The following is a 24,017-nucleotide window of genomic DNA, read 5'->3' on the forward strand; positions in this document are numbered from 1 at the left end:
CTTGTCTCCTAATTACTATTGTAGCTATAAATCACTATATGGAGCCATGCTAAGCCCATCAGTCATGATGAGTAGAAAATATATAGCTAGAATAAAATTATCTACAACTTCAAAGCTAACCAAAGCTGAACATCCTAAAGAGTTAGGTCTTATTTCCTAAAAAAAAACCACAAACAAACAAAAAAACCAACCCCACAAAAAACTTTGCTATTGAATTTAAATGGCATGTGCTCAGATCAACCTGGGGTAGCCCAACAGTATGGTATTCAATCAGATATAATCTAATCTCATCAAGAGTTTGAGCTTGAATATTCAAGTATTCTGTGATTAAATAACTATTGCAAGTAGCATGGAGACAGAGCAATTCCTGACACCACTATGGTTAATTAATAATGTCGTTGTTTATACAGGTGTTAAATGAATGGTTACATGGTGTTGACTGAACCAGTTGCCCTTTTATCTGAAGAGCTCCATCCTGCATGGTCCCTGGGGGTGGGAGGCCACTACCCATCCTTACCAAGGACAGCTTCCATTCATTTGCTCCTCAGCATCCAGCCTGAGGGCCATTACGTTTTGGAAAAGGTGATGGCTAGTTTGGAAAAGGGAATCGTAACTGGGGTAACTAGTAGATTCAAACTATTTGAGACCCACAGACAATGAACAGTTTTGAGCAATGCAATTTTTCAGCTTTTCTTGAAAGAAACACACATATTCTGCAGAAAAATAACATTTCAGGATGAAGAAACAGGAAAAAAAGTAAACCCACAGTTTATACCTTCTACATTAAAAAAATCATCACGCCTGCAGCAGGGAGCATACGAGAGGTAACTAGAGATAAATATGAACCAATGAAAATGGGAGTGAGAGGGGAAAGTAAAAGGCTGTGAGACACAGTTTTGGAGACACATGAGGAATACAGGCAACATGGAAGATAAAATTCAGAAGTGCTCTGAAGGCAAAGCAGCTCTTAGCACCTGCTCCACTACCCTGTATGGACAGGCTTAGATTAGGAAGTCTGGTGATGGCAGCAGAAACAAAAACCCCAGGCAACCTGCTGCCCTCCAACCCCCCCCAAATGCTCTGTGTACATATAAACCTTTGTTTTCAAATAAAAAAATCTATTTTACTTTAAAGTAATCTAATGAATTCTGAGTTTAAACCTTTTTTCAAAAAGCTTTTGGCTGGGAACATTGTACAGTCAAACAGTCTTGAGAAGGAAGAAAGCCTTATCAGTGGAAAATAAATCTTTTGGGTAGCACTCTTGCGCACATTCATTTTGAGAACTGTAAGAGTGCTTGCAGCACTCAGGAGCAAATTTCTGCCTACAGGAAAAATGTCCCTGCAGGGAGCTCTCCTGAGGAGATGTGGGTTGGAATCTCCTCTGCTCTCAGCCATTTCCTGCTGTCCCAGCAGGCAGGAGGTTGCAATCCAGGGCCACCTGGCTAGGTGACTTTTTTTGGAGGAGGTGGGGGGAGGAAGGAAGGACCCACAAGTTCCCAGCTGACAAAGAAACTTGACCTCTTTGCCAACTGTTCCTCTTGCAGCCAGGGCACTCAGGACAGGGGGAGGAACAACGCCACGTGCCTTCTCTCCACTGTCAACCAGATCAGGATGTGAGCAGTAGCACAGCCAGCACATGAGAGCGAGCAGCACACAGCAGACACCAGCAACAAAAGGGTATCACCCCAAGAGAGCTCCATAGCATACAGCATTTCTCTTACAAATAATTCTATTCCTGGAATTGAAACCTTGGTCTTCTCCAGGTCAAAGGAAGCAAAGAAACTAAAAAAACAATTTGCTAACATTATAAATTGGAACTGAGAAAGGAAGAGAAAAACTGTTCTTCTGCAGCAGTATCAGCCTGCAGAGCCCCACCATCAGTTATGTGCCACAGCTCCACTGAATCCAAATAAGTTGCAATTTCCATAGGCTGAGGTTTGAGGGGGTTAAAAGTTTCTGTCTAGTCCCCATCTTCTACTGTCTCTTGAGGCATGACTGCTCTTAACACAGTGTAAATAAATGTAGCTTGTACCAACTGATAAAGTCTTGTCAGAACACCTGAAGAAATTAGCACTGCCCCTCGGTGAAGGACAACCATGCTCTGTCAGCACAGCCAAAGCTCTGCACACACACAGGGATGTGCACGCAGCTCCAGTTACCCAAGGAAAGTAAACGTGAAAGTGTCTGCCTCCTTTAACACTCATTCTCAGGAGACACATCACAGAGCCTGGATCTCAGATTCGCATGCAAGGAATTAACATTTAAAATACTCACAAAACACATTTCTATACAAACTGAGATGAAAGTAAAGACATTCTTAGATAACGAAGTAAATTTTCTAATAACATTCATTCATTTTAGAAGAATAAGCTATTTCAAAAGCTGTATGGTGCTTCAATTAGAGAAGCTGCTTCTAGAGTTGTTTGATATACAAAGAAAATTATTTTGCCCAATTTCAGAGCAAAGAGATTGAAATGACCCGACAGTGCGTCCTTCAGGTCATCATTAAAACATAGGCATAATTCAGTATTAATAACTTGACTGCGCTCATTAAGTAAGAATTTTAAACTACAGCAAATGCTGGCCATTAAAAGACGGATATTTTCTAAACAACAAGTTATATTAGCACTGAGGCGGGACACTAGGTTGTGGCTTGTGAACCTGTTCCTAGTCACAGAGTATTTACCCAGGCTTGGATCGTACTTCAGGCAGAAAGTGAAGACAGATTACCAAACCCGTGTGTTGATCCAGTACTGTGGATGTCATTTAGCTGCAGCGAGAACTTAACCATGCAGGCAGCACCTGACTTACCATCCAGACAGCAGTTACCAGCTCACTGGTTCCTACCAACAGGTGAGACGTCCCTAGGGCAGGCAAGTTTGAAGAATCCCATCAAGTCAACCTAGAATCAGGTCTGAGCTGCTGACTGCTTCTCTGTAACAGCAGAGGTTCGAGAGATAACCCTCCAAGTAATATTCTTTAATGCAATATGCATTCACCGAGGAGCAACAGGACCAGACTGAGCACTACAGCTGGTGCTACGACACTCTACTTGGTGTAGCTTTGCAACTGACTGACACTGTGGTTATAATAATTTGAGTCCAAATCTTTGAACCAGTTATTCTGGGAATCAAATTTGGCAGCACAAGCCTAATTTTTAGAGATGCTGACATTTCCTGTCCAACCTGAAACCACTGGAAGCCACAACTTAGTTGTGCTAAAAAGAAACACAAAAAAAAGAAACTAAGAATTTGTTAGCAAATTCTGAAAGTAATGTTCTTCATGTCTTTGTGTCTATTTTCCTGCCTATGACACAAAGGTAACCAGTTTTAAGCCAGCAGGGATGGCGAACTGTTAATACTCCAGCAATGGGCAGCTTCAACCTGGCTGATAAGGCTCACGGTTAAGGTGTCTCTGTTGTTTCCCTCTGTCTGTCTTGACTGCACGGACAAACAGGATAAAGTCTGACCACAGAGTGCATAGCAGAAGGGAGCCCTGACCCTCCCTTCTACTAGACATTGGCATAATTCAAGTAGTTATATAAATAATGAAACTGACTGCTTCATTGGAAAAGACTTTGCAACCTGAAGATAAAAAGTAATGCACTGCCCCATGGTGAAGTGAGGAACACTCAGAGGTCAGCATTAAGTGCAGCTTTGTCATTTCTGTACACACAGCACAAATACAGTTGGCTTTATATCAGAGATTCCTGCCTTGTCGTTACTTAGACCATAGATCACTACCTAGGGGGAAAATGAGACAAGAGAAGGTGCAAAAATAACTGCTCACTGCATCTTTCTGCTCCAGTCGGTGTCTCTCAGATCTTTCATGTGTTTTGCGTTCTTTTAAGAATGATCATTGTTTTATTTCATAAACTTTAAGTCTGTGATTTAGTATCATACCATTGCTGAAAACAAACCAGCACTGTCCACATAACACAGGCAGCTTCTGATTATCAAAGACCTTCATGACATTCTTTTCCTCATCAGATATTTCACAGAACTCTTCCTGTATGTCTTTCTTTACATCTGTAGCAATCCAAAGTTATGGATCTGCTGTGGGTTTATATCCAACGATGCCCAAAGTGCCTCCTCACTTCCAAACTCCATCAGGCTCTGGATAAATGATCCTAAAGGTCAAGTTTATCCGTGCATCTCTAGAATGATATTCTTTAGGCACTCGATGCTGTAAGCAACATCAGAAAAAAAAAAAAAAAGCAGCATGACCTTGTGTATTTAAATACAGCTAATCAAACAATGTAAGAAACCTCCATTTCACTTCCTGTGATGGCTTTTTATTAACACTTCTAAACATTTAGGTAAGGCAAAAAATTCATGTTCTGACTGCTCAGGGCCACTGGAAACAAAGGGTCTTTGTAGACTTGTTAAATTAAGTTGCAATTATTTTCTATTCCAAGTTCCTAAACTGATTTTGCTCCTTCAGCTGCAGGCTGCAACCTTCATTGCCAAACTTAGATGCTGGAACATCTAAGCTGATTCCTATTACATCATTTAGCAGTAGAACAAAAAGCAATTGTTTCTGTGGGTGCTTTGAAAATCTGAGGCAGAAAACAATATTAATGTGGTGGGAAACAACTGTGTCACTGGAAGCAGAATGCCCCATACCTTTATGGGAGTGCCTCATGCGTATTTAGAAAACTACACTGCAAGAAAAGCACACAAATGATGTCAAGGAGTTCTTACCTGCCAATCCTCCTGAGTAGCTCCTTCCATCATCAGCAGAGTCCCATGATCAAGTGGGATTTTTAGTCTTTCTACGTAAGTATAGTCCCCATTTTCTTCCTAAAAAGAAACATTAGACACTGAAGAAACAGGCATGTGCATTTGGAAGAAAACCAGTTCTCTATAGCAGAGCTTAAAAAGCTGTGATGGGAAAGGAAGAAAGGAAGTTCTTACAAGATCTAGAAGTCTAACTAACCCCCTCTGTCACCATATTTCATAGAGAGTTCAGCAGCTGAGCATTTTAAGGATTAAAGAAGCCATTGTGTCTCACTGCCTGTACAACACAGATAAAGTTCAACAACCAGTTCCTACACCTAGTACAAAATTCTGGAGTGAGGTTACACACCTTTTGGAAACATCCACTCTTGAAATAAACAGTTCTGTTGCAGAGACATTCTGTGACAGCCGTGCTGACTGCAACAGTTACCTACTGCATCAAAAGTACATGTCTTCCTTCTATTCTGACTTTGTCTTGTTTAGGACATTTCATGTTGGTGTAGTATTATCTGCTAGATTAATAACTTTTTTAAAAAATCTCTTTTTTCTACAGTACCTTGTAAAACAGTCTTAAATTTTATCACCATTAAATAAAACAGACCGCTAAACTAGAACACAAGTAATTTGTGAACTTTTGTTAAGTCTTCAGATTACATACAACATTTTTTTTTTTTAAGTACAAATACAACTGGACTTAGTAACACTGCAGTATTAGTCTCACAGATGCCACATTTGTGGGAACAGCAACTTTCTGTTGCTTTGCACCATCCGGTCCCATTTTAAATAAGACTAATACACTGCTAAGTCAAAGTGCTCGGGCACGTCTATTATGCCAATACAGTTCTCTTTGTCAATTATGACAGGAACCTCACCAGGAAATCATACTATGCCTGTCATGAACGATCTGCCAGAATGCCACATGGGCAGGTATTACCATGCTCTGTGTACTCCTTTAATATTTTCTGATTTTTAGCCTTCAACAGCTGCAGAAAAAAATGCTGCAAATCTTGAACAACTTCCATTTAACATCTTACCTACTTAATGCTGGCACTTGGATTATTCATTGAAATGTGAATGGAAAAACCAGGATTTTCCCCAGATACAGAATGGCAGTATATATTTTGCCTTTTATAGATCTCTATTACCAACTTTGTGAGCTCTCCAGGGTGAGTGGAAAGCAACTCTCTGAAATGAGGAATTTAGGCAGGTTCCAGACAGAAAATCACCTGCAAAATACAGGGGTTCATTCAGAGAAAAGGGCAGTTAGAGTAGTATTTTAATTAGTGTTGAAAAGGAAGGGGCTCAAGAGGTCTTTTATTTTTAAATTACAGAAAGCCATAGATAAAGTGGATAATAAATGTCCTCCACTGAAAAAAAAGGGTACGACAGTTTCTGTCTTTACATTGTACAAGTACGAGGTTAACCTTTTTCTGAGCATACTGCATATAGCAAACGGATAGCCTGAATGCATATTGTTATTGTACCACTGCCTCTAGAAGCAGATACTGCCTTTTTTCCAAAGAGATCACCAAATTAGTTATCTGTTCTGGAAAGAAACTACAAAGAGATGAGAAAAAAATAATTAGGCCAGGTCTGAGCTTCTAAAGCATGATGGTGCTCCTGCAAGGGACCATACATCATGGACTGTTGCTGAACAAATGCTTCGGGTTTTTTTATTCTTTAACTAGACAGTATCTTCTCTACCAGTTTCTTATAATGGACTCCTGAAGTCACACTTGCTGAGTGTTTAGGAAGAGGCAGTGGTCAATTATTTCAGACCCAGCTGAAGGCAGCAATTACTCCAGACTCAAGAAAACCTGCTACTACCAGAGTGGCATTTGTCACATAAAATGAAACTGTATTTTGGAGGGGGACCAAAATAAAAAAAAAAAAAATATATATATATATATATATATATAAGAGAAGACTTATGACTCAGAAAATGGAGTTATCACTAAGATTTAACCCAGCTTGAGGTGCAGGTACAGCTGCTTCACACTGACACAAGTCTGGAGTTTCTGAAACAGAACCAAATGTTACAAGACCACCAGGCATCAGTTGTATGTTGAGCGACTCAGGAAAACGTACAGGGCTCTGCACTGACCTGGCAGCTACAAGAAAACATTAACAGGTCATAAAAAGGCAGACACAGTCTTCTGAGAACCATTAAAAGATCCAACAGCTCTCATCCAACACATTTTACTGCTTTTACAAAAAAATTCACATTTTACAAAATCTTAAATAACTTCCTTGAAGCTTAATTTTGCAGTGGCCAAACTTGATGCATGTTTGTCTTTTTTAAAGATCAAGGTTTGCTGAAAACGAGGCAAAGTCTCAGCTACTGGGAAGATTATGTCTTGGACTTAAAACACAGCCCAGTTTTCAAAAGAACAACTAGGGGTGGGGAGGTGTAAAAAAGATTAAGATAAAGAGAAGACTGCAAATCCTCTAAAATGCGAAGAGCCTGGTTGAGGTCAAATCAATTCCTGATAATAAAAAGCATCACTTGATATAACTGACTATATATTTGCACATTTGCCGCTTTCTGTTCATGTCTGGGACCAGAAGTCGCCATGTGATAGAACAAGGCTATGCAATTGGGTAGCACTGACTGGCAGTTCTGGATTTGTGCACTTCTTGGGGATACCTAAGGGCCCAGGGCTGCACCAGTGATGAATTAAGCTCATTAAACCTCTGGAATCAGGGAGTGCTGAAGGCACTTGGAATCATCTGTAACATGTATTCTTTGTAAAGACAATGTAAAATGTACTTTTAAGCTTCTAGAATTATTAGCCATTTATCTTGCTCTATTAAGAGTAAAGTGTAATGCCAAAAACATTTTCTTCAACTTCAGAGGAAAGAAGGAAAAAATTTCAAAAATTGTAAACATGACCGCTGATGAAAAGCAGAGAAATATCATTGCATGGTTGTTCTCTGTTTCACAGGATTACATCATTTCACCTGGTGGACGGACAACAGTGGACTTATTTTTATCTCTTGCTCATCTTGATTAAAAAGGAATTCTAAGATAAATTATTTAGGAGGAAACATCATTTTGGCTTAGGAAAGTCAGTGTGTAAAAGCAGTAGTTACTTTCTGCTTTAAATGGGGAATCTCTGAGCTTAGTTTTACTTAGAAAAAGAAATCTTTATGTCAATTGGTTTTGCAGAGCCGGTGCAGTTACACAAAACTTTTCTATTGTCTTACATGTTACTAACACTGTCCACCCAATCTCATTTCAGAACTTTATCTCTAGAGCTGATGTTAGACATTCAGAAAACTCAGTAGAGTTTCACAGGTCAAGAAGTTTATGAAGGAAATTAATTTTTGACATCCAAGGAGGAAAATACTTTTTTAAAATACTGACAACAAACACGGAAAGAAACGCACAGGATAACTTCTATGTGGTCAATTTGTAACTCTATGTATGTTTTACAAAACCAGCTGCTTCCAAGAACAGGTCAAGTAAAGCAACTATTCTGCCTCTTAGTATATTAGAATTTTCATAATCTTGAGTTGCACATTTAATACAATCGACACTTTACAGTGTCCAAGTACACTAGCTAAAACTGGTTTTTAATTTAAAAAATACTCAAGTAAATACAGTTAATAAGTGAGGAAACTTCAGCATGAGTTGATGGGAAGCTGTGAATATAAAATCTGTATGTATTCCAGGGCTTCATCAAGGTTTTCTTCTTAAAATGCTATCAAAATCAAGAAGGTAGGAAAAAGAAAAAAAATCTAGTATAAATGTACATAAATCAGCTAAGTTTGCTTTTTAAGTCTCAGAAAAGTTTATTGAAATGGTAGTAGGAAATGGGTTCTGTATAGTGTGGAAGCATTTTCTATAGTAAGGAAAAGTAAATGGAAATGTGTAAATAATAATGCAGTTACACATACAAATGATGCAAAATTATTTTTCAAGGCTAAAGTCAGAAGCTCTCATGGAGGCTGCTGGCTTCTAGTCTTCTGCTTTATCTATTTACACATTACAAAAAGAATTATCCTTACAACACTACTAATTTCACATTTTTCAGACTTCCATCTTGCTTGTGTCCTTCTTTTCCAGTTTACTCCTCTACCACCAGCTGCGGAAACACCCTCCTCTAATAAAGTGAGCTTATCTATCAATACTTCTGCATTTTTACTTGTTTATTCTCACTGCCTCTGGTGAAATCCTCACTGCAGCTCTTTTCTTTATGGATTCAGAAAGAATGAGTATCGGTCATACTGCCCTTTCCTCACGTAATTCACATGCCCGCCTCCACAGGACTATTTTAAACTCCCTCAGTCTTGCTGCAGCTGACCCAGCAGACTGCAAGTGCAGCAGCTCTGAAGCACCCACATCTTCCAGTCTGCTTGTCTATGGCTCCTCAAGTCCTGCCAGTCCTGGTGGACACCTCCTCCTCCTCCTCTGCAAGCCACTGCTGTTTGCAAGTCTGCTTCATGCCAATCTAAAAGTTCAATCTTCCTCGTCCTGATCCAAGCGTCAGTTTCTACTGTGCTCCATATATTCCCACGTTCGTCTTTAATTAGGCCTGTCAGGACATGAAGGGTTATTTGCTGTTTTCAGTACTGGGAGATCTTTCACTTCTGCTAGAACAGCTACTCAAGGACAGAAGAAAGGGACTGCGTTTTAGTGTTTCATTTGAAGGACAGACCCATCTGAAGGCTGATTCTGAGAACACCATGAACATCCTGCTATTATCTGACGCATGCATGAAGCTGCCTCCCTTCCCAGCACCCAGCAGTTTCCTTGGTTACTGACGGAAGACAAGCAACCTGACAGCTGCCCTTCTAACTGCATCCACAGCTCACACAGCACTTTGTTGGCCAACTGTACCAAACTGGTCCTCAGGTCACCCAGACGTCTGCTGCAGAGCTGCTCCCAGTGGGACCTGGGAGATTAGCGGGACACCAGGTATCACCCTTCACCCCTGAACTAACATTTCACACCCAGCTTCCAGAAAGACTTAATCAGATAACCTGGCATTATCTCACTGAGTTGAGCAGTGATAAGCAATAGCAAAAATGGTGGTGAGACTATCAGAAAGACCCATGTAAGACAGTGAAATCAGCTCCTCCAGAGTAGGACAATTAAGCCATGTGTGAGTGGGACAGGGGCCCTGAGGCTGAGGGGAGAACAGGAGGAGGTCACAGTGCTGCAGAGGCAACAGGTCTGATGTGGACAACTACAAGAGGACTTGTTGGCTAAACCAACAGATTATGTGTGAATTATGTATGAACCACAGCACCAAAACAAAGCATTTGCCTCTTGGTTTTGGTGTTGGCAGGAGCTACAGCAATGGGGGGGACCAGGAGGAAAGAAAAAGTTTAAGTAATTTACTGGAACTAGAAATAGAAAATAAAACAAACCAGATCACTTCACTGTAGACTTTGAACTACCAAGTAGGCATCCAAAACACTCTAGGAACCATTTAAATTAAAGGCAAAATATCAGCTACAACCACACGACAGGTCCAAATAAAGCAAAAAGGCAGTATTTAGAAGAAAGAATGCTTAAAAATAAAAACTCTAGCGAGTACAGTTTCAGGCATTGTGTTAATTTCCATGAAAAGTCTCCTTAATGCCAGTGGGGAATTTACTCCTGAGATGTATTTGTAGCTTTTTTACATGCACTGGGCTGAAATCTGAGTAAGAATTATTTCTACTTATCCACAAGGGATGCTTGTTAGTGCAGATTCAAATTGACTAGGCACTTCTCTGCACTCCTTTACCATCTATTATATGATGAACACTTACTCATCCAGTACAGTACTCACCAAAAGAAAAACAGAGGACTGAACCTTTCTTTCCCCATATCCTAGAACAATTTCCAGGAAAAAAAATACCACTTGCACCTACATAACTTTTTTTGCCCCACCACTCCCTCCATTTTTTGCCAAGGAAAAACGCACAGAAAGGATAGAAAGATTTCACTTTGTGACAGGTTTGGAGTAGCCTATATAAACACCACCAAATTCCTACCAGATGAGTGTCAAAATTCACACAAACATGCACAAAAAAACCCAATCCACCAACAGTACTGGTCTTCTTTGCAGATAGAGAAACACGATTTTATTCTCTCACAAGTTCATCCACATTTCAAGATACAATACAGAAAATATTTGTACAGATACTAACATGAACTGAAGTCTCTGAAGGCTCTGATCTAGTATTCTTCAATAGCCCTACACAATGTCACCTGACTTGTGGTACTTAGTGTTTTGCACCCAATACATGATCACACAGAGGCAACTGCTTTAGGGTTTTTTTCCAGTACCATTTATCTACAGTGAGCCACTACCATAGTATTTCTCATCTTCTATTTTCATTACATCTTTCCACCTTTCATCTAAGAATGCTTAAAAAGCACTTACAAGAACAGAGGGAAATGAAGGCCTTTGAAACTCTAGAATCTGCAATACTAGAATGATGGTCCTCAAACAGATTTAATTCTGGGAGGAGAAGGATTTACTTTCCCCTTCCCTCCTCAGTGAAGACTAACTCTGTACCCACTGTACTGACCCTGAGAGATCACAAACCAGGGAGAGACGGAATGCCTGTGATGACTGTTAATCTGAATCCCGTTTCCCTAGCCTACATTCCTCTTGCTGTAACTTGCTTTTGAACAAAGTAACGATCAAACTTCAAACATCTACCATCAACTTTAACTTAATGAAAGAGCGAATGCTACATTACAATAGAGTATGAAAATTACTTCTTTAGTGGTACATCCTGAAAGGCTGTAATTTCCATCAGAGCCTCTTGTAACTCCCACTTGGCAAACCATCTAGTGTCATAGGATGCTCTCAGAAAATTGCAGGCTTTGGGAATGTGCAAAGAATACATAATGTGTGCCATATAATTATTAAGTACGAGTTCCCTTAGGCACAGGATGCAGTTAGTAACAACTTATTCAAAGATCACCCTGCACATGGGGATCACACCTTAGAAACAGGTATGTCACGCTTGCAAAAGGAAGACACTTCATAGGTAGCAACACTCAGCTAGTGAGAAATATCAGATCAGAGGCACTGAAAAAAATGAGAAGAGCTTGAGAGACAGATCTATAGGAAATCATCCATCTCAGAAAGAAAACAGAAGAAATCGTGCAGTATACATCAAAGGTGGTGGCCAGTTATAAACAGCAGACTGAATTTCCTCCTTTGCTCATAGTAGGTGTCTTTTCAGGAAATAGAAAACAGAACAAAAAGACATCTTGGTCAAGAACTGGTTTGATTTTTAGGAGGGAAACAGCAAAGTTTATTCTGAAATCTAAGTGGCTTTGATTCTGATACATCACAGGGGATCACATGCACTTCTAGAAATAAATCCAAACATCATTTACAGTTTCCCAGAGGAATGAACTTTCCAGCTGACATTTTATTATCATCACAACGTCAAAGATACTTACTCATGTTATGCTCACTGATATAATGCACTGCTTATATGATCTCATGCTCAGGGACTAGGATTAAATTCCCATCAAACAACAAAGGATTTACAAATTAGACCACTGGTAAAAAATACAAAACATTTATTTCTTTTCTGGTTCAAATTCTGACCTTTGCTGTTCATGACTAGGTAACCCAAGGTGTCCATTGATGGGCAGACTTCAGTATGTCAGCACACAGTTTTCTCATAGGCTGATAATCATCACCTTTGCTTTCTGCATTACTTATTCAGAATAAGTAGCTACATAAGTAGACAGAAAACTTCTTCCCAAAGACAACACATGTAGAAAAGAAATCTGAAGCAGGATACCCTAAAATGAGGCCAGTATTCTCAGCATAGGAATGTGTGATTCCTTTACTTGGATAAATGTGAATTATAAAATTTAAGTTTGAAGTTGTCTTGTAAACACAGCATTCTCAAGCACAGCATTTTACCTAGAAAGAGTATTTGCTACCAAATCACCAACTGATTGCTGAAAGGATATTCCTCACATGCCTCCATACCAAAGTAATGATTTCTGTTTAGTCTGCGAAGTATGATGCGAGTGTCTGGTATTTTATGGAAAAGAAATGAGCTCCTTCCCTCTGCTCGCTATCCCTCCATCTGAACAGACACAAGTCAAAATGCAAACATTATTAAGAGGATTTTAACTTACAACAGCAGTCAGATCTGCTCTTCATCCCACATACACTAGTCACTACATAATATTTGTCTGAGTTTAAGAAAATTGTGTCAATTCTTTGGTTCATTTACACAGTGAAAGGCCCCTTCTTCCACCATCGCTAACTTCAGTTTAAGTTATGGAAAAGGCCCTTATTCGGGCAGAAGAGTGCCCAGGTTAGAGTTTCACTGCAACACTACACTGCTGCACTTTGAGTGGTGCCATTCCCATTCTCAAGCTGTCACGTTCCATGAAACGGACTTCTTGATCTCTACACTTATTCCACAGAACTTTATGAGTTGTGCTTTCTTTAACTACTATTAAACACTTTGAGTAATTAAGTTCTTTAAACAGAGGGAAAATACTAAGCATATTAGTAACTAAAGGACTCTCTGAATGTGATATGAACACTCACAGGGGAGGGTTTCTTCCTCATCTCAAAAGTCCGGGTAGCACCAAAGCTGAGGGAGGCAATGACGGGATTTTTTCCCAGTGATGGTTCATCATCACTGTGCCAGTCTACGCTGTCCTTCTCATTTCGGTAAAGGTTGCAGAGAAGAGAGTTGAAGGTATGGCCAGTGAACTCTTCAATGCGCTCCTTTAGCATGGTCAGCAGAGGATGCCACTGTAATCAGCACAGCAACAGGGTAAATACTATGAAAGCAGGCTGGCAGCAGATAACCATCAAGACACAAGGGCAAAACTACTAAGAAACAAAATATACTGCACCTCTATCACAATAAACTTGAAATCAAACAAATGCCTCTGAAAAATTCTGACTATATTTTTAGTAAAGCTGAGGAATGGTCTTTCTGCAAAATATGCATGTTACCTATGACCCGATACTAAATAGTCTCCAAAACTATGAAGCCAGTTTGCTTTTCACACCAATGTAGCCATCCACCCCAATTAACTGGAAGGTGAGAAGGCAGACAGAGTAAAACCTGCTTGAACTGACCATGGGTAAACATTGGGAGTTCTTATTGAGAGAAAAAGTGTGCAACTTGTCCCATGCATACCTGCTTTTTTAACCTCCTAGCAAAGCTAGAGGAGTTTAACACAGACATGGGTCTGAGTTACTTGGCCATTGCTGGTTTGCACAGTGCATTCAGAAAGTTCTAATCAGTGACTAAATGACATGCTGTCAATTGCCCGCAGCTGTTGGCACTGAACAAGAGACAACAGTTGGCCTAACACTGTCACAGTCCGACCTTCTGTCTCTGCTCTGTTAGTACAGCTTTTGAGCCCAGCTCCTGGGGTTTTGACTCTGACATTATAACTTTTCAGTGGTTCACAGAACCAGTGTCACAGGCCCTGAATTTCACCCTTCCCTCTGCTAACATCTTGCTGAGCCCATAGCAGCTCTGCACATTCCATTACAACTCAGTCCAGTGAATCACTATTTAATGTTATAAACTTACATCATGACTTTCATCTGACAGATGAGTGCTTTTATGTACTACATAAGTATATAAAAAAGTCAAAGCAATGTAGGCCAGAATTTTTGCCCATTATATAAGCGGAAACACAGATCAGGAGAGGATAAAGAACTGATCCAAATCTCCCAGTGCATCGCTGGTGAAAGGAATACACAGCAGGAATTAGTTGCTAGTATCCACCTCTAATAATCGAGTTTGCACCACCTTCTTTCCATGAATACCCATGTTTAAAAGATTTTTAACCTACTGCCTACACTGTAGGAGCCTCAACACACCATCTTTCTCTATCAGAGGTATTTCTAGCTAAGTCACCCCTTCAATGACTAAGCATCATGTGAATAATTAATTATACATAAACATAGCTTGCAGCTATGGAACATGTAAGGAAATCAGTAACACCCCAAAAAAGCTACAGTTTTTAATTGGTCTGCCTGAATGTGCAGATATGTGCAAGCCATGCAATGCAATGACAAGAGAGGCCAACAAGAATTACTGAAAGCACTTTTCAGTGACCAGCTAGGACTGGATTCCTTCAATTCCTATCACAAAAGTAGTTACTGCAAGAATTTTTACCATATGGTGAATTTTACAATTCAGTGGGAAGCCCACTACAAACCTGCAGCAATGGAAGTAATTTTGTCAAAACATTACTATTTCACCAACTATATCACTGCTTACAGAGAAACATTTTTCTAATACCAGAATCATTTAGGCACAAGCACTGGATTTTACCTGGGATGCTGCAATCATACCCAGTCTCACCAAACAAAAATGAGGGGCACAAAGGTACTTACTCGTACAGATCAAGTGTGCAAAACAGGTAACAGGTTTTGGCCAAGCCGTGCACTAAACTGCATTTTACTCAGGCTATTTTTGTGATATAAACCATATTCTTACACCATCCACTGCTTCTTCTAGGCTCCAGGAACTCCCACCTACAAAGCTGAGTGAGAGGACAGAGCATCTGTGCGTAGTCCCCCTGTACGTGTGTCTACGGGCAGCCACCAGCCGGTGCCAGCGCTGGCTCCCAGCTGCGTGAGTTTGCCACTGCACCCCAGTTTCTGGTGGAGTTCCTTTTGGTAAAAAGGACAATGATTCAGGGATAAAAGACTGGATCAGCAGGTGTGACTGATTTAGGCCTTGGACCTCTTGGATGAGAGAATGAAGCCAGTGGCCCAATGAGTGCTAACTCTGAACTTCATGCAAACCGAACTGAAACCATGAATTCAGGGTATATATTATACAACCTCCGAGCAGCAACGGCCTCCACACAGGCAATTCTGAACTGGATTTAAATCATTAGTATACAGCAGAATGATTCTGAAGAGGCACTTCCAATCCCTGAAGCCATTCAGGTTCTAGAAAAGTCAATTTAAAATAATATTCCACAAAGGAGTAAAAAAAAAAAAAGTCTACTTTTCCACCACAAATTCCATAGGTTACGGAATTTTTGAACCACGGTATTTTTGAGACTACCAAATCTTCACAACTCATCCTGTTAAATAACACTTTTCCACTTTTCCCAAACTGAGCTTTGCTAGGAGGTACCCCTTTTGGCAGCAGTTCTGGGACCTGGGACACCTCTCTCATACTATCCAGTCTTCAACAGTCACACTAATTTATGGTTCAGAACATTACAGCCTACTGCCATGGAAATTTCAAGCAAAGCAATACCAAAAGACAGGTCAATGGGACAAAAGGTTGGAAGCCAGAGAGAGAGAGACTGAACATGAATGAAACATCCATGAGTCACTCAGAAGGTTTTTAACTCTTTCAAAATAGCATGGGAAATTACATCATAATATCCAGAGGTGCTGAGCAGGCAGGTTGTGTGTGTGAATTTCATAGCACTCATATAGGAATCAACAATATGCCTACATTCTCATTTAAGCACTACTGAATCCAAGTGTTTCTGAAACTAACTATCTCAGTAATTGATATTACTGTACCTTACAACATAAATCTCAGTATGACTGTGTACATTACAATCTCCAATACAAAGACGCATAGAGTAAGTCACACAGAACAACTCAGAGTTTTGTCCAAAGCTACGGTGACCCCAAAGCAGAACATTAAACTCTGGAGATTCCTTTTGCCAACATTTAGCAATTAAATCATGCTCCTCTCAGTCAAAGCACTCATAATGCTTGTTTTATCAAGTCATCCACATTCCACTAGAATATGCTGCCGATCACAAATGAAATGCTGATAGATACTTTAGATAAAAAGAGATGACAGAGGGAATTTTTGTGTCTCATTTTCTGCAAAAGATTTCTTTGTAGATTATAAGAAAAGAAAACTGTGATCATATACATACGTTTGGGTTTGGCTGCATTGTTATCCTGGAGTATGTGTAAGGAAGTTCCCCGTACCAGGAGGTAAGCCTTGGTTCCTCAAAAGATACGTCTAAAAAAAAAGAAAAACAGAAGATTTTCTCAGTTGCCTTAAAGGGCTTAAAAATGGAAAGATGATGTAATTCTTCCAAGAAACTTGATCAAAAAGGGACTGTACACTCACCTAAAGTTAAAAAGCAGCCCCCCAAAATCCTTAGCCTGACATAAAGAACTCAAATGAAGGCCTGTCTCTGCAAGAGGAACTACCTTGCCAAAATCTTGGAATCACATCAGTTTTCTCATCCCTATACCAGACAGGGCAGGGACAGGACAAGTTAAAGACAGCAAAATGAAACTGAAATGTTATTTATAATTCTGGCTTGTTTTATAGTCTCCTGGTTCCAGTGCCCAACACACTGACATACGTTGCAAGATGTATCCACTGAAAAGGATGAAGTGGAAAGGACTGCGGCATCAATGGGACTTTACAGAAACAGAATGTCACAAGACTGGACAAGTAATATGTTGTCAAATACGTGTGTGCTCTGTGCTGTAATTCAAACATCAAGTTAAAAGAACTTTCAACTTCTGAAAAGTCTATCTTGGTAGCTACTTCTCATGCTTGACAGGTAACATCCTCCATTATACTGTACCTGTATTGCAAGCCAATAAACACAGATGTTGAAGGCGTTTTCCAGCCCTGTTCAATAACTAATCTGCTATCTTCTATCTGTTCTTGACTGAAGAGAAATTTAGCTACAACAGGTGCCCCTTAGTGAGCAAATCCGGAACTGCAGTCTCCTTACTGCATACTGGAACTAATAAGCAAAGACAAGGGAAAAGAAATGTGCTCTGCTGGGATTTTAAGTACAAGAGGCAAAAAACATTCCTGGTAACAGTAGACTCAAAGAACATAGTTTTTGCAGCATCACTGGGAGACAGTATGAAGGGATGGAACACAGACTTAATCTAAAAAAAGAGTGAGAAAAAGAACTGGAGATGACAGACGAGGCAGTAAAATTCAAATATTTTTAAGACAGGGAACATTGTGATAGAGACTAAAAAATAAGCAGCAGCACTCTTCAGATATGCATGGAAAACCTGGAAGGAAATATGTGAAGGAGTTGTAATATGTAAAATTAAAACCAATGATGAACAATGCATGGATTTTGCTATGGGAATGACCTGAAGAGTTGGTCTACGCACCCCTTACCCTGTCTGATGTGAGTTCTCTGACCCCAGGGTATGTCTTGGAGGAGCTGTTGAAACATCCAGTCTGCTTGTTCTGAGTCAATAAAGCCAGGAATCAAATGAATCCTAAGGAAGAAAAAGGTAAAGATGGAAATAATACACTCTTCTATATATGTTTTGATAAAATATTCTGATTTCTAGGATGTAATGCATCAGACCACAAGTCAAAGCCCAGTATCCTATTTTTGACCACAGCTAAAGGCAGTTGTGAAAGAACAGAAGGCAGCAGGAGCTCCTGATCAGTCTTCCCCTCATCAAACACATCTAATTGCTTTTAAAAACCTATAAAAACATATGACACCACCAATATCCTATGAGTTCCACAATCAGCCATATACTGTGTGAAAAATGGCATCCCTCTGCTTGTTATTAACTTCACGTCTAATAAATTACATAGCCCTGATTGTGGTACTACAATCAACATAAGTAAATAATTGCCCTCTATTCACTATCTCCATGCCACTGATAATTTGATAGCCCTTTATCACCACTGCCATCCTATCCTCTCTTTTCCAAGCACAAGACCCTACAGTATTTAACCTCTCCTATTTTTAAATTTTTATGTGTACATTTTATATGTTGACTGTACTAACAGCAGCATTCTAAAATTCCAGCCACTGTGGTGGGCTGCAGAACAGGAATGCTGTTCACAAAAGGTTACTCTCATGAGTATTCAGTGCTCCAAAGACATCGCAATAAGAATATATATAGTGAAGGTACTAAAAGAGATTCAAAATCTGATTATTAACTTTCCAGAAATGCATATATTCCACCAACATATTAATAAAACAAACTCCAGAAAATAGAAGAATAAGCCAGCTGGTTGTGTATCTTTTCTCTTTCCAGATGGTGCAAGGCTTTTACTTTTCAAATTGGTATAAAACGTTATTTGCAGCTTTAGCAGAAACCAAGATGAAAGCTTTGAAATAAATGCACAAAAAGTTACTGTCCTTGGCATTTTTCCACTATTAATAAAATCTATCAAATTCAGAAGGAAAGCGTTAATACTGATATTGCAGCTAAGTCAGCAAGATTAAAAAAAATGCATTTTAGTTAGTAGGAATCACAGTACAAGTAGGTTTTATTTGAAGTGTCCTGAAGCTGAAATAATTAAGACATAGCATGTAAGCAAAAGGGACAACCCTAAAGTTACCCAATCTGCCTAAAGTTAAATGCTTTTATTAGATTAATTTAAAACAAGTCCGATTTACATCTAAAAGGTGTTGGTTGCTCTTAACTACACCACACAGACATCATACCCTTGCTAACACAGGAATACTAATCCAAATTTCTAGCAGCAACTTACTCTGGATCATGAAACAAATGGATATAGCCCCTTCTCCTTATTCCAGATGAGAACACTAGATGCAGCAAGCATTAGACGTTAAGAGGTTCTCCTCGGTGCTCCTCAAACTGTGGACGTCTGTGCTACCTGATACTCAAAAGTATTTGCAGAAGTACTCTAAACAGAAGATACACAGGAAGGGCAACATGCACCTGCTAGAGTCCACATGCACAGTCTAGACTTGAGGAAGCTGAGTATCACCACCTTGTTCTGCAACAGCAACAACCATGTTTCAAAAAACATCCAGTTCACTTACCTAGAAATACCATTTGGTTCTTTGCTGAGCTCATACACACCAGGCTTGCTGAGGATGCAAGAAAGGAAAGAGTCATTAGATATACAAACAACAAGAAATTATCATTCACTGAACAGCATGGACTAGAGTTGCTGTAAGCCTGGACTAGGGAGAGTACTCTTTAAAAAGGAAAATAAAAAAGCTTCACACTACTAAGGGAAGCAGTAACGTTCTGGAGACAGTCAGAGGTCAGAGTGTGGCAGCGAGGGGTGTTGCAGAAGTTTGTGTGGACTTCCCACCCCTTGCTCTCATTTCACCAAAGGCTCAATACACAGTTTTAAGGGTCTAGAGTGTGGGATATCACAGGGAATCTAAAGGAAACAACACCACAACGCACCCTGTCTAGGCATACAAAGAACATAAGTGTAACTGAAGATGCAAAATCCAGTTTTCAGTCAGATGACTGATACCACCATCCTGCTAACAGCAAAGTGTTCATGAATCTGTGTGACACAGCAAAACTGAGTTACAGGTTATACGAGCAGTATTTTAAGTAGCGTAGCTGGTACAGGGGGTAAACAGTTCTTCCCTGTTACAATTGCATTGTCATGAAGTATTATTTAGTCTCGTACAATATGCTTGCTTCACCTACTATCTCATTTTCTTCTAAGCTATCTCCAACCTTTATACTGCTCTTTTTGCCAAGGACACTCCAGGAGTTAAATGCTCTCCAGAATTCCTTCTCCACCAACTCAGAGATGATCACACACTGTGTTTTGCATTGTGCTGTATTTAAGAAAGCTAAATAAACAGAAGAGTCTGATCTCTTCTATATTGCACATGCAGAGCATAAACCATACTATATTACCTACAGCACACTGTCATGATAAGAATAGCATCTGGTTTGTCTCCTCTATATTTTTATTTGATTCATAAATAAGTGTAACAGATGAAAGGTTAGTGAACCTTTAGAATACTTCTAAGTACTTCTAACATACTGAATTTACTTAATACCTAGATACTATGTTACTACTACTAATCATAAACAATATGCAAAGAACATATGGCTGTCTCATTCACACTGAAATGGCAAGCTAAAACATATGCAAATCTGTTACAATCCGTAGGTGCTTCTGGGAAATTCTGTAACTATTTCCAGCAATATTTTTCATTAATCTTGACAGAAACATCTCTCACAAAAAGTAGGTCTACTTAATGAAGTGTCCACTACCGTGCTGGCAGTGGGAGGGCAGCTGAACATCTCATCTGCATTATGCCTGCTCTGCACAAATACTCACGCAGCATCACACCTGAAGCTGCTACAGAAAACTAACCTCAGGTTCCTCCATGTAAAAACAACACACAAATTCCAGTAAAAGCTGAATCTGTAACTTGCATCTTAGGAAACTCTAAGTAAGAAAATTCTACCAAGATAACCAAATTGAAGCAAATTTAATTTTCAAAACCTGTAACTTCACCATACACCATCACACCTTGTCACATTTCACGGTAAAGTTATTCTGAGATCCCAATTTCAACACAAAGTGTAAGTGATCTACGAATATCTAGCTTCACTGTAACACTCACTAGCAGCTACTTTTCCAGACCTCCAAAGGAAGTGATGTTGAGCTGCCCTATCAGCTATATTTCTGAATAAGAGCAAGTAAATTCCAGCATAGTTTACACAGGGACTGTTCTAGAAAAATGTATACTGTTAATATATTTGAGATATATTTGAAGTTCTACTTATCTAGGACGTCCAGTCGTTCATTCTTACCAGCTCCTATAGCTACACTAAAGCTATGAAAAACAGTTACATGGACCCTCCTGATCATAAATCCAGTGCAGGATAAGAGGGCTGAAGGTCCATGTCCTGTATTGAAATCTCTTCCAAAGGCATGGCAGTGGTAAGTGGAGAAGGAACTTTTCAGCAGACTCCCACTGACCAACAAGACAGAAAAACCACAGGAAGAACAGTTAAGTCAGCAGTATGTACTCACTCTATCACACCTGCCTCAGGAACTTTGCGCTCCAGCTGAAAGGTAACAAGACAATACATGAGGAATATTAAACTTTTAAGTACCTCGCATGGTCTAGTCAAAGAGAGCTAACTGCCATCTCTGGTGACCCTATATAGCCGCATACTAGTATGTAAGTGAGAAAAACAACCCACTCACTCCCTCCACATCCCAGAAACTCTCAAATGCAGCTACCACTGCAGGTGGTTTTTAGCAATCAACTGCCCCCTAAGGGACATTAATTTCTAAATTATTTAGATTATTCCAATACTTGTTATTTATCAACTGCAACCAGAAAATTGCCTATCCTTCCATTTGGAAGTAAAGTTCTAGAGCAACTATAGGAGGGATTAACAAGTCTCAGGCCACAGGCAATGAGCAAAACAAAAGACAGACCAGACACAGTAGGAGCTAACACTTTAAAATTGTCTGCACAGCTTGAGATAGCTGGTTTTTGTTTAAACAAAACCAAAAAAACACAAACAGTAGTTTAATCCAGCCTGGATTATCATTCTGGTTGTCTCAAGGATTTGTGCTTCTCTTTGAGCTCAGTGGAGTGCTGAGATGCAAGCGGTCACTGAGCTGCGCAAACAAGAGGGTCAAAATATACTATTATGTAGATGCCAGGGCTCTGGCACAGGGAAAAGAGAATCTTCCCAGACCATCTCCAGTCCTTCCAAGCCAAGAGGACAGCCTTTAGAACACTTCTGGCTCAGAGAGAAGTGTTCAAGATTTTTTTCCCAAGCAAGGAACTGCCCTCTCATTGCACAGAGCACGATATCCTGTGTCTGCTTGACAGGACGTGAAGCAAAGTCTATAAACCAAACCCCATGCTCTTCCCCTGTAGCAAATGAGACAGATATCCCAACTGAGGGAAAAAAACAAGCTCAAATTATGCCTAGGACATTGCATCATTCTTTAGGAGAAGGTATTCTTCTGGCTCTCTGAAAAAAGGTAGTTACGAACATATACAATGAATACTCGAAGTCTGAGGTTAAACACAGAGACCATAACTTTGTCTGCCATACATGTAAGACAGTTGCAAACTCTGCTTGGCAAAAGCCCAAAGAAGTTCAGCTCAGCTGAGTTTTTCATTTGTTTTTAAACACAATACTATAATCTCAAAGTCTGATATTTTTCATCATTTCAAGTTGAATCAAATTCTTCTAGTTGCCGTGTAATTATTACCTCTGACGGCTTTTCAAAGACAAATTGCTTTTGAGTGTGAGAATGATCTTTCCTCCTCCATGCTGGTCCGGCGGCTGCAGGGGCAGGGCTGCTGGCCACAGGTGCCTCAGGTGCTAAAGCAAAGAGAAAAAAAAGGAGCACATGAAACAGAATTTCACCATTAAAAAGTAGTGTTTGGAAGAACTTATGGAATCATTCTCTGAAGTATTTTCCTCTGCCTGGCAGAGACTCCAGGGAACAGCGAAACCTGCACTACGTAACAGTTAAAAACTGCATAGAAACTGGAATTTTTACACATATATATTTGTTATCCATAGGCAAACAAAACTGAAAATCTCCTTTTATCAGAAAGGATGACCTTTCAATTCTACCACAAACACAAACTCCAGCCCTTTCAACTAGCGCTGTTTTGCAATGTTTTCACTATGATAAGAAAGACACATGATACATTTTATGAAGAAAAAACAACTAACAGTTATTAGAGACATTAGTTCCACCAAATTCTATTCGTTCCATCCAACTTGCCCCAGGACGGCAACAGCGCACTCACTGCGGCGGGTGCGCTACCGACAGCCCAAGTCGGTCACCCCCAAGCACCAGACCGCCCCTGGGGGCCTCGCACGCCCCGTCACACGGACAGAAAGTTCTGTCAGGGGACCCGCCCCGGGGGTGTCACACACACCTGTCCCGGGCTCGCACACCCCGCGCCGACAGAGGCTTCGCAGCTGTGCCGGTTGTTTCCGGGCCTCCCCCCGCGGCAGCACCTCGCTCCGCACCACCCGCAGGACACGGGCAAGGCAGCCCCAGCCCCCCCCGGTCCAGACACGGCGGGTGAGGCGGCTGTCACCGCGGCGGAGCAGCAGGGACCGGGCTCGCCGGCACAGAAGGGCCCTGACAAGCCCCGGACGCCCGCTCGCGGCGCTGCGAGCCCGGCGGTTGCGGGGCGGCGGACAGGGCCCCTGCGCGCCAGAGCCAGGAGCTGCCGCGGCGCCGGTCGTTACCTGCGAGCCGGGCCTTGCCTGCGAGCCGCCCCGCCGGGCCGCCGGCCCAGCCGCCCTGCACACGGGCCCGCTGCCGCCTCTCCGTCATGCGGCCGCCTCCTCGCCGGCAGGAACGCCGGCACGGCCCTCCCGGTGCGCTGCCCGGTGCGCCGCCCGCCCGCCTCCGCCGGCGCCGCAGCCCGCGCTGGGAGTTCCGCTCCGCGCCGGCTGCTGAGCGCCCAGAGTCCCGCCCGGAGCAGCGGCTGCAGCTGGCCCGTCACGCTGTTCCGGGCGAGGCGGCGGCTGAGCGGGCACTGCCCGAGCCCTCGCCCCCTGTCGCGGCTGCGGCGCACGGTGGTTCCCTGCCCCG

The 24,017-nt window shown here is 41.0% G+C and overlaps 1 protein-coding gene across 2 annotated transcripts; it reads right to left on the reverse strand.

Moving 5' to 3' along the window:
- Positions 1 to 377: 377 nt before the first annotated feature.
- Positions 378 to 23,810, reverse strand: ALKBH3 (alkB homolog 3, alpha-ketoglutarate dependent dioxygenase). 2 transcript variants are annotated; one of them, XM_082059114.1, is made up of 9 exons: positions 23,669 to 23,810; positions 22,668 to 22,780; positions 21,462 to 21,496; positions 19,483 to 19,530; positions 17,844 to 17,947; positions 16,615 to 16,703; positions 13,274 to 13,483; positions 4,704 to 4,802; positions 378 to 4,185 (listed from the first exon to the last, which is right to left on the reverse strand). In XM_082059114.1, the coding sequence occupies exons 1-9, from the start codon at positions 23,754 to 23,756 to the stop codon at positions 4,093 to 4,095; spliced, it is 879 nt and encodes a 292-aa protein (XP_081915240.1). In that variant the 5' UTR covers positions 23,757 to 23,810; the 3' UTR covers positions 378 to 4,092. The 2 variants fall into 2 exon arrangements, with proteins under 2 accessions (XP_081915240.1, XP_081915241.1); XM_082059115.1 differs by lacking the exon at positions 13,274 to 13,483.
- Between the last annotated feature and the right edge of the window lie 207 nt (positions 23,811 to 24,017).

Source organism: Streptopelia decaocto (assembly GCF_964273445.1).
Source record: "Streptopelia decaocto genome assembly, chromosome: 7".
Lineage (NCBI taxonomy): Eukaryota > Metazoa > Chordata > Aves > Columbiformes > Columbidae > Streptopelia > Streptopelia decaocto.

Coding starts and splice junctions, on each gene's coding strand:
- ALKBH3 (XM_082059114.1), bottom strand. CDS start 23,756: ATGACGGAGAGGCGGCAGCGGGCCCGTGTGCAGGGCGGCTGGGCCGGC. Junction 19,531..21,461: donor CCTGAGGCAGGTGTGATAGA/GTGAGTACATAC, acceptor TTGCATCCTCAG/CAAGCCTGGTGTGTATGAGC. Junction 13,484..16,614: donor CAATGCAGCCAAACCCAAAC/GTATGTATATGA, acceptor TGCTGATTACAG/TGGCATCCTCTGCTGACCAT.